Source organism: Chamaea fasciata, unplaced genomic scaffold (genome assembly GCF_029207755.1).
Source record: "Chamaea fasciata isolate MVZ Bird 193981 ecotype frontalis unplaced genomic scaffold, bChaFas1.0.hap1 SCAF_15, whole genome shotgun sequence".
NCBI classification, from domain to species: domain Eukaryota; kingdom Metazoa; phylum Chordata; class Aves; order Passeriformes; family Sylviidae; genus Chamaea; species Chamaea fasciata.
In genome coordinates, this window is record NW_027094100.1 from 15,690,359 (window position 1) to 15,708,703 (window position 18,345).

An 18,345-nucleotide genomic window follows, 5' to 3' on the forward strand; every position below is an offset into this window, starting at 1 on the left:
TACGATTTAATCTACCTCTTCAGTGAGTTGATCAGGTGTTTTTTGCAGTTTTGTTCTATGTTCTTGGCAGTTAAAACACAGTTGTGATAGCACAATTAGATTATTTTCGTGGGATTTTTTGGGGGGTAATATTTTAGATTTACTTCAAAGCTTCAAAAATGCTAACGTTGTTTTTCTAACTTGGCAAACAGGTTGAATCATTTATTTTGGACCAAGAAGATCTTGATAACCCAGTACTCAAAACCACGTCGGAGTTATTCTTATCGAGCGCTGCCGAAGGTGCAGACTTGAGAACTGTGGATCCAGAAACACAAGCAAGACTTGAAGCCTTACTGGAGGCAGCAGGTACTTCCCTTGTGTAGTTCTTTTTCTGAACCTGACTTGTACACAGATCTGGCAGCACAGAAATTTTGACACTAATGCAATGTTCAGGAGTCTGGAAGTTTCCTGCGATGAGCAGGACATGGAAAAGAAGCTCATAACTCTTACAAATGTTGCAGGTTGCTTGGTCCACTCTTTCTGTGCATACACGAAGTTAGAAAAATTAATTTGAATTGAATGGTATTTCAATGGCTTGATTACATATGTTACCAGAGGGAGAATTAATAGAGAGAGAATAGAAGGAAGTAGACTTGCTAAAATGGCTTTTTTTTCCTGGTTCTTTGGTCAATATGTCATTATTAAGTCATTACTGCAGGAATTTACAGGTAAAATACTTTTTTCTCTGTTTTAACTTTCACAAAATCATTTTCACATTCTGTAGTTCTGAGGTATCACTGTTGGGAAGTACATATTAAACATTCTTGTTTTGGAGCCAGACCTGATGATATAGTTGCCTCTACATTTATTAGCGTTAATTCAAATCCTCCTACAATTTGTGACTGAGGTGTTTGTAATGGATTTGGAAATTATTTGTTAGTTTCAAAATTCCAGGGACAAAAACATATAAAACCCCTGCTTTGAACAAAATCCCATTTCATTATCACAGGTGTATATTCAGACTTGTAGTGGTGCTTTGGTCTGAAATTGGAGTTTTCAGACCTTACTTTGGAACACTTAAAGAGCTACAGAAAATAGCACGTATTTGCAGGTGTTTAGATACTAAGTTGTGTACAGCCTTAAAGGAGAATTTTATTCTGAGGAAGCAAAAGGGGCAGGGATTTGGGATTTGGGTTCTCTTTGCATTTTGGATTTGAAAAAAACCCCAACTTAAAACAGAGCACAGCTTTTGTCTGCAGGAAGTTGCAGCAGCCTATCAGCTGTAACTCATGAGGACCAAACTTTGTTTTGTGGGGAAGACAGGCTGTTCCTGGGATACTCCATCCACTAAGGGAGTTTGAATCATTTAGTCCATTTTTAAGTGCTTTTAAAAATGAAAATCAGTTCCTCTCGTGTGGCTGCTGTGTCCCAAAGCCTATTTCTGACTTTATAAATTGCCAGTGGATCTGGCTGGTGTTGCAGGGCAATGCTGGGGCTGCAGTGCTCACAGGGATCTCGCAGTATTTGAAATATCCAGGAGGCACCTTTGCTGCTTGTAACACCTGTGACAATGTTGTCATCAGATTTCTAAGCAGTAGTTGGCTATTTGTGCCCAGGATTAGATAATTTGTTTCTTGGCTGAGGTTTCCATGTCTTGGTTTTCCCAAGTACATGAGCAGAGCAGAAGGAATCTGGAAGGAAAAGCAAATCAAAAAAGGAGTGCCTTTGTGTGAGGACTTTATCTCCCTCTCTAAAAAGACTGGACAAAATTAATGCCACTTGATGAATGCGTGAGATCAAAAGAGTGAATATACTCTGGGGAGAGTTCTCTAGTTAAGCTGTACTTGTCTTTCCCACTGTGGACTGGAATACTAAAAATACCAGGCTAACCTAAAGAGGATGCTGCGAATCTGGTAGTTCATTAATAAAAGCCGTAATGTGACAGTGATTGAAAAAGAAGTTAATGTTTTTGGGAGATGTTCTAATATCTTCACTGGGTTTATCTGCCGGGTTTGGCTGAAAATACCCTTTTTAGACCTAAGTGAGCTTCTAGGCTTCCATTATGGCAGCCTAGTGTTGGGCCTTTGTATTCTTTTGCAGTTTGGCAATAGCAAGTGATTTCTACTGTTCTATTAGTCACAGTTCAGTCCTCAGCATTAAGGATAGCTTGGAAAAGTAGATGGCAGAACTATGGCTCACACACATGTACAGCCTTGTCTGTAGTTTCCAGGCTTAGCCTTGGTTGTGGTGATCCCCCTGTGACAGGCTTGATTCCACCTTACAACCTAGAGGAAAATCCGTCTTGTGTTCAGTGTCTTGGATTTCTTGGGGTTTCTCACATGCCAGGCTTGTGGCTGTGTCATTAGAATCTTAATGAGCATGACTTGCTAAACTAGTTTTGCTCATTCTTCCTGAATCCTTTAATGCTCAGCTCTCACATGGACATGTTGTTTATTAGCTCTGGAAGGTAAGTTCTAGCAACTGCAGCCACATGGGATATTGTTCTTCACAGTGCAGAAGTGGTTTTCAACTCTTGTGCACTGTAGGATTTGTAGGAGTTGTGTTTTGTTTGTAAGTAGCTGTCTTGATTGGAGAGCTGCTGCACAGGCGAGTGTAAAAGCCAGAGGTTATTTGAACTGCCTGAAAATGTTTCTGTAGGTTGTGTTTATCCACCATGAGAGTGCTGGATATTTTTCACTTGCTTATTCTGTTTCAAAGATTGTGGATGTTGAAGGTGAGAGCCTTAAGCCAAATTTCTGGCAAGAGCATTGTGTCTCACCCCCCTTGGCATAGCAGCAATTACACACATGGGCATATCCATGTGAACACAAACACTGATTTCTTGTTTTTCTCTGAAAACCTGCCTGAGTCGCTTCAGTTTAGATAACCATACTTTATTCTGTGAAAGAACAGGCACTTTTTTAATGAACAACTACCTTTAAGCAACTGTCAGTTTGTATTATTTCACAAAAAAGAAAAAAGTTCTACAATCCGAAGACCAGGAGACTGTTAAAATATCAGTAGTTTCCACCATCAGAAACTGAAGATAAATTAAAACAATTGAATCCTGTTGTTTGGCAAGTTTTAACCTAAACAAACCGAGACTTGTATATCTTTCTTCAGTTTAACTCCTATTAGCAGAGAAGGGATTTATAGATAAAATAACCTATGGAATGAGAACCATCCTGCTTGGAGGATGTTCCCATTTTTCAAGCTGTAATATAACAGATTATTAGTATTCTGAGAGTGGAGTCCTGTTCTGCATCAGAAACATTTTGCTCCACTGTTAATTAGAGTACTGTTGATTTCTTAAAATGATATTTCAGCTCTGAAGAGTCATGATTCCTGTGTGGATCTTCAGTAAGAAAGTCTATTAAATGCACTTTTTAGGGGCAGTAATTGACAGCTGGAGATGGAGAGCTCTTTGCTACTGGGAATGAATAGTTAGATGTTGAGAGCTCTTGCTCTTCTTGGTGGGTTCCTTGTGGGTCCTCCACATGTGTTGGTAAAAGGGCAAAGTGGGAAAATCCCAACAGGTCAAACCCGTTTCATTTTCTGTTCCCGACTTGTATTGGCATCAGAAAGGGGAAATGACTTGCTTGTGTTGTGCAGTCTTCTTTCTGCAGGTTGTTTTAGAGGATAGAGAGAGGTGTTGGTTCAGGCACCTGGTCAGATAAAAATCCTGGATGCCCATTTGGTGTATTCTGCACCGAAAACACAGATTTCTACAGAAAGTTGTGAAATGTCGAAATGTTAATCCCTGCAGTTAAAATACCCTGTTGATAGTGTTTCAGCATGGTTTGGCTGAGTTTTCTGGGAAGTGACATAGAGTGCTACTGAACTGCTTTTTGACTTGAGGAAATAGCTTTGAGTGCCTGTGTCTCTACCAGCAGAGATTTTAAGTGTGTTCCTTCTCAATCTGAACATTTAAACACTTTGACAATGAAGTATCAAAAAAAAAAGATGCTGAAGAAAGTGGCAAAGAAACTTCAGCTGCCTTTGGAGGACATGATGTTCCTGTTGAGTATCTGCACAGGGAGGAGTTCTGTAAGCAGTGAGTTCTTCAGGACTCCCACTATTGTTTGCAAAGAGGCTCGTGAGAAAAATATTTTGAGAGGGAGAATGTTGAGCCAAAGGTTTGTTTAATGAAACGTGTGAATAGTCCATCCTTATGTTCAAACAGGGAGCAGAGTTTTGCACATCCTTCTTTTCTGATTAAATACAGTATTAAAGGTGGCTGGAGACCCTCACAAACCGTTTGGTGTCTTTGAGACTTTGAAGGATTAATTGTGGTGTAAATGGTGAAAGAGAAATCGAGTTCTGATAATGTGTGTCTGTTAAAACCTGTGAATTTCAATAGTTCATTCAGGCAGGAGGGCCTGATGCTGCTCTTTGGAAAAGCTGGTAGAGTGGTGAGAGGAGTAGGTTGTGTATTTTGGACCTGGGAAAGGCAAAAGGTGGAAGTGATCACCTGCTTAGTGGAAATATAGGACACAGATGATAATATGAATGAGCCCAGATGAAATTCACCTGCTTTAGGAGAAACTGAAAAGTTAAAGTAGATTCAGCAACTGTGAAATGAGTGCTTTTCCTCTGTGTATATGTATTTCTATTTACTCACTCACCAACCTATTGACCAAACCTGCTTTCTAAATTTTTTTTTTCTTGTGATGTGATCAAACCCATTCATTATTCACTAACAACAGGGGTTACCAGGGAGTGAGCTGTGGTCTGAAAAACAGTGCCAGAGAGGCGCAGCTTGCTTTCATCCTGCATCCTAGGGAACCCTCAGAAAGTGTCAGAGACTGGGCTAGAGAAATTCTTTGATCATGTTCTTTATGATGAATAAGATTCATGTGTGGATTTGGTGTTTCTTTACTCAGGGCTGATGAGTAACTAAGCTGTGATTTAAATGAAGATGGGCATTAAAAATTTAATGTCTGAAGGGTTGTCCAGTCTCCACTTGAAGCTATAGAAGTGGGGATCTGTAGAAAACAAATTCATGTTTGTCAATTTATTGGTTGCATCTCTGTGCTTGTGGAATACAGCAAATCATATCTACATCTCTATTGGTGTTATGAAGTAAAGAAAGAGAGGCAGAGTCTTTTTTCTAGGGGAATCAGAGAGGATTGTTGGAATTTGAGCAAAGATGTAGCTTTATTGTAGAAACTTTGCAATGTCAAATTTGAAGTGTGTTTTTAGCCTCCTTCAGCGTGGCCGAAATCTTACCTTAGTCCAGTTATTGTGACTGATTGTAAACCAGGAAAGGCTTTTCGCCACAATTTGATCTGATATAAAATAACTTGCTGTTATATGGGCATGGTATAGAAACCAAATAAGGGAAAGAGTTTTCACTAGGACTGTTTGAATAGGTTTCATTGTAGGAATTTCTTTAGAGATCAAAGCTGCCCTGCCACTGAAATCACCCCTGTCCTGTTAACTGGAAAGCTTCTGCCTTTTGAGATATTGGCACATTACAATGACATACTCATTTTCTTTCTTCACCATCTAAAGATTCAGAGTGGGAAGGAGTATATGGTATGTGAAACACAGATTTGTTGTGCTTTTGATAAGTTGGATAAACTTAATTGTGTGCATGTAATTGAATTATTAATATATCTGTCTGAGATTTTGCATGATTTAATTTTTTTTTATTTTAGTAGGCTTTTAGATTAGAAGAAGTCTAGTCTAATCCTGCTCTTAGTCAAATTAACTTTCATGCTTTGACAGTGTGTTAAATGTATCAGCTTCATATTTTTTAGCTGTTTTCCAGATAGATTTTGCTGTGAAGAACAGTCTCATTGTCATAACACTTAAATTGCTGCCTTTAGGTATCAGATGACTAAGTTACCTTACCAGCTCTGAAAGCTTTACTTCTGGAGTTCTTTGGTGAAGATGATTTTAACCTTTCTTCAGAGGGGAGGGGGAGTAGGAAGAGACAAGACAAAAACTTGCCAGTTTTATTTTGTGAGGTATAAAAATTGGCCAGGGTTCTCCTCAGTCTCTCAAGTTGCCTTCATATTTATATATATATATATCTATATCTGTGTAAGTATGTCAGAGGTAGCCATAAGTAATCAGCAAGTTCATCATGATTGTAACATAAATAGCTTGTACAATCCTCCTTTTAACAAGACTTTCTCAGTGCTGGATATAGTTTTTATTAACTCAGCTTCTCCTTTTTATTTTCTTTCTGCTATATTTTATTTTTCACACAAGTTGGATTATTCTGTAAGATTAAACGCCCTTTGCTGTTTTCTTTCAATATGGGGAACATATTATTGCTGGTTAAAAACTTTTTTCCATTCAGTATTGATTTCAGGACTTCTTCTTATATTAGTCCTTGGAGTAGCCTCAGCCAAAAGGAATGTAGGGAGAGTTTGGGCAGGAGAAAAGCAGCAGTGCCTTATTGGCAGTCCTGTGTAGGGCCTGAATTGAGGTGGGATGTAACCAGTGCAGAGTTGTTCTCCTTGCTCCATGTCCCTGCCTCCTCTCTGAGCAGATGCCTGTGCAGTGGTGCTGTCCTTGGGATGCTGGGAGGGAGGGGAGCCGAGTGGGATCTGTGGGAAATGAAGTAGTTACTGCCCTTGGAGTTCACCAGAATGTGACTCTTCTCCTGAAATGTGTCAGGAGAAAGTGAGGAAGGAGTGAGGAGGCAGACCAGCCTCTATCTTTTGCTTGTATCTTCTGCAAGAAGAGACTTAGTAGTTTATTTAAAAAACCTCTATCACACTGACTTGAAATGTTTGTTTTTTATTGTTGTCTGCATTTGTCAGTCATGTACTTTCCTTAGCACTAATGGTGATAAAATCAGAGTTTAGAAGTGTTCCAAAGAGAGTTTGAGTATTGGCTGGGTGCTTTGGAGTGTGCAGATGATCAGATCTGAATCAATCTATTGAATTTCCCTTTTTGGGATTTTTTTTTCCTTTTTTAATATTCTATAGCTTAATATTCAAGCATGGTGGCAGTAACCAGTGGCAGGCACTCAGTTCCATACTGGACTAACTGGTAAGTCAGGTTGGTGTCTGGATGTGGAGCCACCCCTGCTGGAGCTGCCAGAAGTGTCCTGTGAGGAGTCATTGCATTGGGCTGTTTGCTGCCAAAACAGTCTGGGTGACACCTGAGAGGAGCTGCCTGAGCTCTTGGGGTGGGCTGTAACACATCTGGCTATAACACTTCCGTCAGTTCTATACTCCTGTCAAATATTTGGGGTCTTTTAAAGGGTCAGAAGTAACAGATGTACTGAGCCATCAGTATTTTGCATTAATTGGTTGTTTTTTTCAATTGTTTACTTAACTTTGACAAAATGTTAGTGTTGCATATTTAGAAAATAATTACCAGCAAATTTCTAAGAAAACAAATGGTAATAGAGTGTATGCATAGTGTAAATGATTAAGTTCTGCTTATTTCTAGAAAGTCAAGCTAGTTTTCATCCAATTAATGAAAATCAAAACACGTGAAATATACTGCCACTCATCTTTGATTCTGCTTATGGAAACAAGTGGCTTTTTTTACAGTGGGGTATGAGCATCTTCATTTCCAGCTATAAATTGTTTTGTGCTGTTTTACAGACCTTTGAAAGCTAAGAATTTAAATCTCTAAATTTAAAATGAGCTGTAATATATTAAACATCTTGCACAAAAAGGCAGGTTATATTCTGTGTGAATATGAATTGTTTAAATACTTGAAGATTCAATACGTCCTAGGAGATGTTAAAAAAATTATTGCATTGCATAAAGTTTTCCTGGTTACATTCATCAGGAAAGTAGTTGCTGTGGGAGCAAATTGCACAGTACAGTTCTTCAGGGACTTTTCCCCCTGTGTAATAAAACTTGCCTTCAAACCAAGAATTGTTAACCTGTCGCTTAGGCATCACCTTTCTCTGAAATTCTGTACAGTTTCTTAAAAGTTTTTCAAAAATTTGGCTGAAAAAAAAATCTCAGTAGATTCAGTTTTATCTTCTTCTCTTCCTTCTCCCCAGGCAAATTTGGCTGTGCTTGTGCCATTCCTGATGGGTGGCTTTAGGAACTGGTTAGACAGACAATCTCCAGTTCTGGAAGCTCCAGAGCATGCCAAGCCCACTGCAGTCCTGGGGATGAGAAGGTGTTTTGGACTGCCAGTCCTCATTGTTATGGACTGAAATACATAACTCAAGGGTGAAGGGAGCACTGAGCTGCTTCCTTTGGAAGAGCTTTTTGAGGGAAGGAAGAAAAATGCAGTAAAGCAGTTAGGGGGGTTTGGTGGCTTTGACTGCTTGTTTAATGCATCTGTCCAGGTTCAGTGTTCCCTTTTCCCCTGCAGCCATCCTTAGAGCTGACTTGCAGACTGAGATCACCTTCAGTTATATTTTTTTTTCTTTTTTCTTTTTTTCTAAATAACATCTAACCTTTCTCTGCCCTTAACTCATGTTCTTTAGACTTTCAGCTGCTCTTGTTCTCCTCTGGAGTCTCAGTACGTGATCTCTGTTCCTCATAACTTTATGCCCCAAATGAGTCGTGTTACTGAAGCTGAGCTCTATTGATGCATGGAGAGAGGAGTGTTATTTCATCTGTCCTGCAAGCTGTGTTTTGTTTATACATCTCCATTTGTTGTCTGCCTTTTGCCTTTGGTCTGCAAGTTGAATTTGTCTTTAAATCTACCACTACTTTTCTGAAGAACTGTTACAAATTATTCCATGTTTGTGCATTTGATTATTCCTGTGTGTGCATTTGACTATTCCTGTGTATGTGTGTGTATATGTATTTTTTTCTGATACTCATGTTTGAATATGTCCTTTAAAAAAAAACTTGTCAACCCAGAATCATTAGAAAGGCTGAAATTGTCTCTGCTTTCAAAGAATTAGTTGGCTTTTGAGTAGCAAGAGGAAGACCACAGCAAGCAGGAATGTTCTAACCAACCTGGCCTGACTTCCAGCTGGCTGCGTCTAGTATTGCCAAAACCAAGTAAGCAGCATGTTTTGGAAGTCTCTAGAGGGAAAGTAGGAAGATTTGCTAATGAAAAAAGGTTAAACTTGCACTATGGTTGTGCTTTTGGCTGTTAGCCTTCACTTATTGTCAGAGCACCCAGTACCTGATCCTCCTCCCCAGCTGCAGAGACACAGCAAGAGGTGCAACAATTTTATTTTAGTCTTTACACAGATGAAGAGCAAAGACCTGGAGGAAACAGTGAAAGAAGTTTGCTTTGGTAGGACCTTAGTTGGCTGGAGTTTTCCATACTCACTATTGGAAGCAACTGTCTCAATTGGATTTGTGCTTGTTACAGTTTCTCTCTGCGCTGTGCTCTGAAGAAGCTCAGTAAAACTTGTTCTCTTGTGGTGCCACGTGTTGGATTCTGTGACCTCTGATGGAGAAAATCTCCCATCTGAAGCACCAGAGCTTCAGAGACATGGAGCTGGGTGTAAATGCGTCTCTTCCCTTTTGTTTTTAACACTGCTAGAGGATGCTGCAAAAAGTAAATAGATGGGCTAACCCCCACCGGGATGTTTCTTGTGGAGGGGTGTTAGCAGTTGATGGGTGTGTTCTTTCTTCAAATTGGGTCATAGTAAAATAAATTCTGTATTTTTTTTCTGAAGACTGTAATATCCTGATTTTTGGTAGTTTGCCAATCTACTGTGGCATTCTCAAAGGTCAGTCTTTCAGGATCTTTTGTTATGCAGCATGTATGTAGTGATGACAGCATGCTGAAAGGCGTTTTAGGCAGAGGAGAAGGTTTTATGACAAGTTTCTCAAGTGTTCAGTTTGAGACATGAGTTTATACACTAGTTTGTGCTATACAGTAGTGTAGTCATAGTTTTTTTAAAGAAGTGGTGCACTTGATCACTCTCTGAAAATGCTCAGTGTTTTGGCTTGCTTTGCCATTCATAATTAGCACAAACTGGGGACTAAAACTCTCTGGACATCTGAGTTAGCTCAGAGGTGTTACTGGTACTCAGTTTGCTCTTAGATATTTGCTTGAAAATGTAGTCGTATTTTCAAATGTCTTTTTCCCAGCTAGTCTCTGAGTACTGTACTGAGTCAGTTGCTTTGTGATTTAGGAAGGCAATTACAGCCCATTGGGGCTCAGTCTGCCACTGACTGCCAGAAACTTGGAGAAGAGTTCCAGTGGGCTGTTTGTCTATAAATAGCACTCAAAGGTTACTTGAGTTCTTGCCTTCCTGCATCTCTGTTGTGCAGGGGGTCATATCCTGGAGTCAGCCTCCACTGGGGTGTGATACTTTCACTTCCTTTAGGTTACTCAAAAAGCAGAAAGTAATTCTGCTCTCTTCTCCTTGTCCCACTAAAGAGATGAGAATATCTCTAAAAGTAACTAGTTTTCAAGGGACACAAGCCCTGAAGAGGATGAGACATGAGCTGAGTTAGAATGCCAGAAGTCATGAACAGGAATTCTGGGCACCTTTCTCAGCATGAATATTTGTTTTCTTCTCTTGATGTTTCTCAGGGATATGTGAGGTTTTTCTTTGCTCCCTATCCTCCCACAGTGGGCAGTGCCATTTCCATGTTTCTCCTTCCCGTGTTTCAGTAGCAGTCTTAGCTCTTTGACATGTATCTTTCAGATTCTCTGAGCCAGTTGTCAGACTTGAAATGAGAAAAATATTTCTCTCTGATAAGCCATGAAAGGAAGAACCAGGAAATGAAAAATAATTGCCAACCATTAGCCATGATATTTTTCTGTAAAATAATTAAATCAGCTGTGTACATTTTTCCATATTTGATAGCACAAAGTAAAAAATTTGTAGCTTTTTTTTTACAGAGGTCATAATTTCTGCTTCTGGATCATTTAGCAAGTTGCCACCTTTGTAGTTGTGTGGGTAAATACTGTATGCACTACAATCTCATCTTAAAATAAATTCCCTAAGAATGACTTGGGGATTTAAAACTCCTTTTTATAAGCACCCAGAAGGAATCAGATTCTTTCTTCTCTTCCTTGACATACAGGAGTGTCTGAGCTTATGTCCAGAGCTTGGAATTTGAGCGGAGCTCCTGGTCGGCACTGGGTGGGTGATGGCAGCTCTCAGTGCCTGGCGCTGGGATACACTGGGATGTGCAGGGACACACTGGGATGTGCTGGGACGCACTGGGATGTGCTGGAATGCACCGGGACACACTGGGATACACTGGGATGTTGTGCTCACGCTCTGCCGGGCAGGCTGGAGCAGGTGACTGCCCGGCTCGGGGGATGTGCTGATGCTGCTGTTTCACTGTGTCCAGTTCAAAGGCAAACAAAGCCAGGGGAACAATCCCGCCCGTGGCTGAAGTTTTCCCTTAGCTAATCACAGCAAGGCTGGCAGGCGTGATACAGCCAGAAGAGCGTTTGTTCTGTGTCTATAAGTATAACATGGAGTGGAATACTCTCTGGGGCTGTAGCCCTAGGGAAGGTGTGGGGGGTTTGTGGCAGGAGGAGATAGTGAGGGAGGGAGGAGAAGACTGGCAAGGGAAAAGGCATTGGACACTCAAGTAGTTCACTGCTGTGGCAAATCATTCTGGGTGTGTATTGCTGGCTTTTATCTGTGTTAATGGTGGGAAGAAAATGAAGAAGTCTCTGACTCTGTCATTCAAAAAAAATTTAAAACAAAGTGCTACGCTCCTATTTAACTGTGATGTCCAGTGTAACTCCTATTTAATCCCAGAAAAGCACCCAAACAAATTCAGGTTTTTCAGAGTCACATAGATATTTATTCACTGTTTATTCCCATTCTTTTCCTTTATAATTTGACTTAAAGTTAGTACTCTGTTTTAAATATTTTTCTCAAATCTTATATTTTCTTGCAATCAAAAACAAATTGGTAAGAAGGTCTTAGTTGCCAGTGGATAAGAGTGCTTTTTTCATTTAAAAAATAAAAACCAAACCAGAACAAACCCCAACAGTTTAGTGGAGCAGGTAGAAATAGTTATTCTCAAACAGAACTGGCAGTAGTTTCCACTGTAATATTGCTCCTGTCCTGATTATGGTTGCTGCATTAAAACACGAGGTAAACCCAAGAGTTGGAGTTCTCCCCCAGATCACCTGCAGTGAGATGGGTGGAAAAGCTGTTTGCTGCTGCTGAAATGCATCTGTAATCATGACCCCAGAGTAATTAGTGATGCTTCCATATAATCTACATGCAACATGCAGGGGATCAAAGTGCATTTGTTTGAGTGATCAGCATGATTTTGTGCACATTTGTGATGAATGTGTCTGGAAGTCGTGGTGTCCAGTCCAGCAGTGTGTTGAAGGTTGCATCTGGGAACTTGTTGCCTTGTGGTAAGGCAAATGTTTCTTTGATGGAGATTTAATAGAAAATCTTGAAAAATTGAAAGGTTGAATTTCTTTATAAAGATCCTGGATTAGGAAACAAACATTTGCAACAAACATTGTGAATGAGTGATGGGAAGGTGGGGAAGGTGGTGTAGTGGCTGTTTGCTGTCATAGGCAGTAATCTGCTTTTCCTGCACGGTTTTCTCTCCTCTTACCAGTTCTGGTGGTGCTTGGAAAGACCTTTTGCTGGTCAGACTTATCTGTACTGAGAGAAAACTCCCTCTTCTTTCCCTCAGTGTGAGGGCACTGAGGGAAACATGGGGAGAGGAGGAGCACAAAGTCATCCTTCTGGAAGTGGCCAAATGTTAGATTGGCACAGAAAAGCTCGTGTTATTTTAGCTTTAGAAAAGGTAACCTCGTGTTCATACCTGGGAGAAAATGGATGCCTAATGAAAGCTTGGAAAAAATCAAACTGACAGAAAAATTGAGAGTTCTGCTGTCGCAAAGTCTGGCATGGTCAGGATTTTAAATAAGATGAGGAGTTTTGAGGAGGTAGTTATGTGGATAATTTTTCTGGTATCACTCTATCCTCTTTGACCTCTCATGTGTTAACAAATCTCTGCGACAAGGTTCAAACCAATCTTTTATTTCAGTGTTCGAAGCTAAAATATGTCTGGTATTCCATATCTGTCAAATACCTGGATTCTTTCTTGCATTCTGAAAACAAAGGAATGGGGTGGATTGGGTTGGTGGAAAGGAATGAAATGAAATTGCAGACTATTTGGGAAGATTGGGATTTTTTTAGAAACATCTATAAGTCTATGCAAAGCCATTTTTCATTGCTGAATTTGTTTACTGGGCTTTCAAGCTGTACTAAAAATGGAAGTGTATGGCTGAGGTAGTGAATTCCCTGACTAGGTAACCCTTACTGAAGTGACGTGAGATTAAATTGAAATCTAAATTTATAACTTGCAACTTAATGAATCTAATTTCTCAAAAGAAATGTTAATGAATATTGACTAGTTAATCAAGGATTTGTGTTTGTGTGGAATTTAAAATCAGTTTTCAGAGCGTGAGATATTTGAGCACACTAATGTAAAAGGAGATGTTCTCAAAAAGGAACCCTTGCCATCCAAATGTTACTGAAATAACAGTAAGAACTAATTGTAGCTGGAGAAGAACTTCCTGGCTTTTGATTCTGGAAAAGGAAAATCTCGCTGCTACAGCTGCCGTGCTGGAAAGAGGAGAGCATGTGGTGGAGATTGCTGGCTCCTGTTCCAACAGATGCATTGAAATAGATGTAAATGCAAGTGTAATATTAAGAGTTTGTAGTGTCAAGTAAGTGAAAATTGGGAGCTGGAATTAGGGGAAGTTTCCTCCAAAGGTGTATGTTGTAATGGCCTTTCAGGTTTTCTCAGGCATTCCCTTTTCACTTGTGAATATTGCTGGTGGATAATGTGGATGATTTCCTATTATGTTAAAGAGTGTGGATTTGTGAAGAAGGGATATTTTGAGATAAGGGCCACAAAATACAGTCCAGGAGAATTAATTTCTGCTTTTGCCAGGAAATGCTTAGCAGATGATCTGAACATGATTTTTCAGATTGCACTGGAGATGTCATTTTTGAGTGTCACAGTTTGCTGTCAGGAATATGATTTGTAGCAATTGAGAACTCAGCTGCTCTTGAAGTCTATGGGGAGCTGTGATGGTGACATGAAACATTGTAAAATGCTAATTAATAAGATTTTTTAAAAAACCCTCAAGCTGTAGCTCTTAATTTCATGCTAAATGAATTTTATTTCGCATGTCCAAATACTAATTGAGAAGCAGAAAAATCAAATTTGCAGCCAGTGAGTTCTGTGTGTGCCATGCACTTGGTGAGAAGGGGAAAATAGTTTTATAGTGAAAGTCTGTATCACGTGTGTATAAAAGAATATAAAAGGATATGTTCTGGTGTGAAGTGCAGATACCCCAGGGCTGGTGGAGGTTCAGGGAGTTTTCATTGCTATGGAGCTGAGCTGAGATCAGACCATAACTGTGTTTTTCAGTGGTAGTGATTCCAAAGGCCTGAGCTTGACTTGGAAAGACTGAAAGCCTCAATGAAGTTTTTTTAGTGTTTTAGAAAACAAAGCTAAAATAATCCCTACCATATCAAACTGTTCCATGCCTGGGAATACTAGTGTTGAAATGACCCACTGAAAAATGGAGAAGCATTCTGGATAATGCTTTTCTTAAAAAATACCAAACTAAAAACTTACCCAAGATTCCCAAATGGCATTGCTCAGGCTATACTCTCACTTTAAAGTTGTTTTCCTTATACTACAAGTAGACTTTCCTTGTAATTCTAATGTTCTTTAGCTTTGTGTGAACTAGGTTTTTTAAACAACACTTCATATGAAAGTTTTTAAAAGCATAGGAATTTTAGAAGATGGGTGCACTAGGATGAATTGTTAGTATTTTCTAGTTTCTTTACCCGAGGAGCACTACTCAATATGTGGCTTTTGCCTTGAGGACTTTAGCCTGAGCAATCAGCATGCAATAAGCTACATGTAAATATTTAAAATATATTCAAAAAATTGTAAATATATTTATGTCCCTCATTCTGATGCTGCAAATTAGATATCTTAATGCAGTAAAACTTGCAAATGACTGTTCCTTTTGGTTTGCTTGGCTTTGGACTGCTCTTTACAAGCAAGTGGAGGGTGCTTTTCTTTGGTTTACTGAAACTGATGTAACATGAAATTTGTGTTTGGGAAATATTTAGACATCATCATAGAGGGGCCAAGTGCACACTTTTTCGTTAGTTACGCAGACAGTGTGTTACTTTGCCTCTTAACCACTGAGACCTTACAGAGCAGTGTGGGTTCAAGTTCTGCTCGTTGCCTTCTTGTCTTGCAGCAGCTCTGTGAGGTGCTGGAGTTGATTCTGGTAGTGTCACTGCTTGTTGGCACGAGGCTGTGGCAGCTTTGGACAATCTAGAACCCTCAATTCCTCTGAATGGAGATTCCAGTAAAGAACCTGAAACAAAGCTCCCCCCTCTCCTTCCTTGAACCCTCTTCACCTTGTTTGAGGTGCTACTTTTACACCAGGCTGATTAGGGCAGATTCCTGTCATATTGTTAAAGAGATAAGAGACACATTTCTGGGCCATGATTCTCATTTTGAACTTCTTTGGGCCTTTTAAAGCTGTCCGCATTCCCATCACAACCTGTCTTTGGGGGGTGTAAGCCCTTAAGGACCCCCAGCTGATTCTGTATGAACTGAAGTTGAGTTAGCCTTTGTGATGAACATGAGGACATAAATTGGATGTGTTACAAGTAAATGTCCTCCAGTGTGTGATAGAACATGCAGTGTGCTGGAACTGACAGGGAAGGCACACAATCACCACTGAATCTGCTGGGCTTTGTGAGGATTATTGAACATTATCTCTTGGATATGTTGATATTTTTGAAGCAGCCTCCTTTGATGTTCAAAGTATATGTTGACACCAACTGTGTGTCCTATGAGGGACTTAACTGTGTTTTTCAAAGGCACAAACCTGTTGGTGTTTCATTGGTTTTTTTGGGGCAATATCTGCATCTCTGACTTGTTAAACTCAGCTCACACTGAAAAGTTACCACCTGAGTTCAGGTTACCTTAAAACTCTAACCTTGGTAGTTACAAGGTGGGAATACCCTGATGAGTCTGAAAGTCAACAAGGAAATTGGAGTGTTGGTTATAGGAGCGTAGGTGTGTATCTGATGAGCAAGCTCTTCCCTTGAAAGGTGAGTTCCTTGTTCTAATACACCTCTGTAATGAACATCAGGCTAATTTAAATAGTTTAGTAATATGGCATTAAGGTGTGGAACATCTGGCATTATCTGACCCTGAGTTCAGGCATCGACCTCTTCCATTGTTGGGTCGTGCTGCTGGCCTTGTTCCTGCTGGGTTTGTGAACAGCTGGCACGTGGCTCCAGCAGCACGTGTTCAGATGAGGAGCTGCCCACTGCAGCCGATGTGAAGATGTGTCTGGCTCTTCTCATCTGAAGATGTGTGGGCCCTGCAGTGGCCCTGCTTTTCCCTGCAGAGGGAAAAGCAGGAGCATCACAGTACGGGTGAGAGTCTCTCCGCTCTCTGTTCTTCCAGTTGTCTATTGTTCAGGAATATCCTTGACTAGTGACTTTCAGGACCGCTGTTCTTAGGTTGTTAGAAGGCACAGGCTTTACAGTAATTCTATCCAAGCTGGTTTTGAATTCACCTTTTTGGTTTTTGCATGGCAGCTTATGGCATGATGAAGGCACTTCCTTTTGATTTGCTTAAGAACATGCTCTTCATAATTTTAGTGTTAAGCTGTAACCTTGCATTAGAAACATCACCCTCTTCACATGATTAATGACTGTGGACTGTTCTCAATAAAAAACAACGGGTCCCATATTCTCTTTTCAGACTTAAACCTACAACAGTGATCGGTCCATGAAAAGATGGAAAGGATGGCCTCTATAGAGGCTTGTGTGTAATATTCCAGAAAGTACAGAATGTCAGACCTTGGGTTCAGTTCAGGTAGTGTCGGTTCAGTAACATATTAGAGACTGTAATAACATGAGAAATTGTGATCAGCCTTGTGCAAGAGTGCGTAGAATGGTCCTGAGGATGCTTTCAGTATTTGTTGGATGTGAGGAGGCAAGAAGAATTTTGGCCAGGGTCCTGCACGTTAATCAGACTGCTGGAGTCCCTGTGTGTATGAGAGTGACACAAGAACAAGAGGTTTGGGCACAAAATTAAGTAAATTAAAGATTAAAAGACATATGAGCATTACAGCATTGAGATTCTGACACAGTCATCCTAAATCATAGCAAAATAAAAACTTCAAATTGTTATTGTATAGTAAATTATTGAGTATAATGTGCAAAAGGGGAGTGAATGAATGTGTGTCTGCAGTGATAATTCTTGTAGTCTGTCTCCCTTTGACTCCAGCCAGCCAAACAAATGTCAGCTCGGATGTCTTCTGCGGCTGTTGATTAGTTTTGGCATGTGCAGTGTAAGGCTATGAAATTAGGAGCTGGGGATGGCACCTGGATTGTGCTCTAGCTGGTCAGGTAAAAAAAGGCACCTTCCACTTACCCTCTGAAAGGCCTCGGTGTGGTTACAGCTCATTTTTTAGAACAAAGTCTGAAACTGGAGTGAGCTGTAAGCGTGCTTTGACTGTCCAGAAGGAACAGCCAGTAAGTTGTGGGTGGTGAGTCCTCCAGGAGACCACCAGCTGTTAATCCACGAAAACAGATACTTCAGAATAGGAGAGCTGTAGTGGGTCAGGTTTATGTCTTTACCAGGCACAGGAGATCTGTGGTGTGACCTCTGCCTTCAGAAATGCAACAACAAACTTTTAAAACAGAGAAGATATCAAGTGTAGATCCTGCTCGTCCAGGCAACCTGTCAGTTCTGCTGCCTTGGTGAGCTGAAATGATGGAGATATCCAGTGTAGCTGCAGTTAGTCAGGTCACTAACTAATGACGTAGTGGGCTTTTGGGTTGTCTGGACTTTTGATGGTGGTGTTTTGGTAGTTTTTTGGGTTGGTTTCTTTTGGCTGGACTTTGTATTTTCCACTTCTTTGCCAACAGTAGAGCTCCTTCAGTTAGACTTTTTTTAAGTGGAGGGAAACTGCAGTTGTGTTGCCCCTTGTAAGCAAAATCTGCACATTTTTAGCCTTTGCTCAGGGGTCCTGTGGATTTCTCTCGAGTACTTTTCCATGTTGTTTACCATAGTGTTCAGCTTTGGTTGCAGCAGTCCCAGATGAGGCCTCAGTGCTGAGTTGTGAAGACTTAATTCTTTGTCTTTCCTTCAGCCGTGCTTTGTGTGCACTGCAATGCAGCGTAAGGCAGCACTGCCACCAGAAATAGCCTGTGTAAACATCTCAGCAGTTACTCCCTGAGCAGAGCTGTGGAAAAACTGTCGTTTTCTTGGTGTATTTGGTACTAAATTGATGTCCCAACCTAGTTTTGCAGTGACTGTCCCCCAGTGTCCCACCTGCTCCAGCTGCAGAGATGACAGGACTTCCAACCCCTTTACACCAGCAGTAAATCCAGTTTACAGGAACACATAAGGCTTGGGCTGTGGCATTTATAACCTCGCTGTATTTAACAACAGTGGCCACAGG

General features: G+C 40.4%; 1 protein-coding gene across 9 annotated transcripts in view; it reads left to right on the forward strand.

The window, feature by feature from the left end:
• ANKHD1 (ankyrin repeat and KH domain containing 1) overlaps positions 1 to 18,345 on the forward strand; it is a 99,370-nt gene that overhangs the window by 14,405 nt on the left and 66,620 nt on the right. For all 9 annotated transcript variants that reach the window (XM_066197559.1, XM_066197560.1, XM_066197561.1 and 6 more), the window contains exon 2: positions 192 to 345. In XM_066197559.1, the coding sequence (XP_066053656.1) occupies positions 192 to 345 (154 nt within the window). The remainder of the gene's footprint in view (positions 1 to 191; positions 346 to 18,345) is intronic.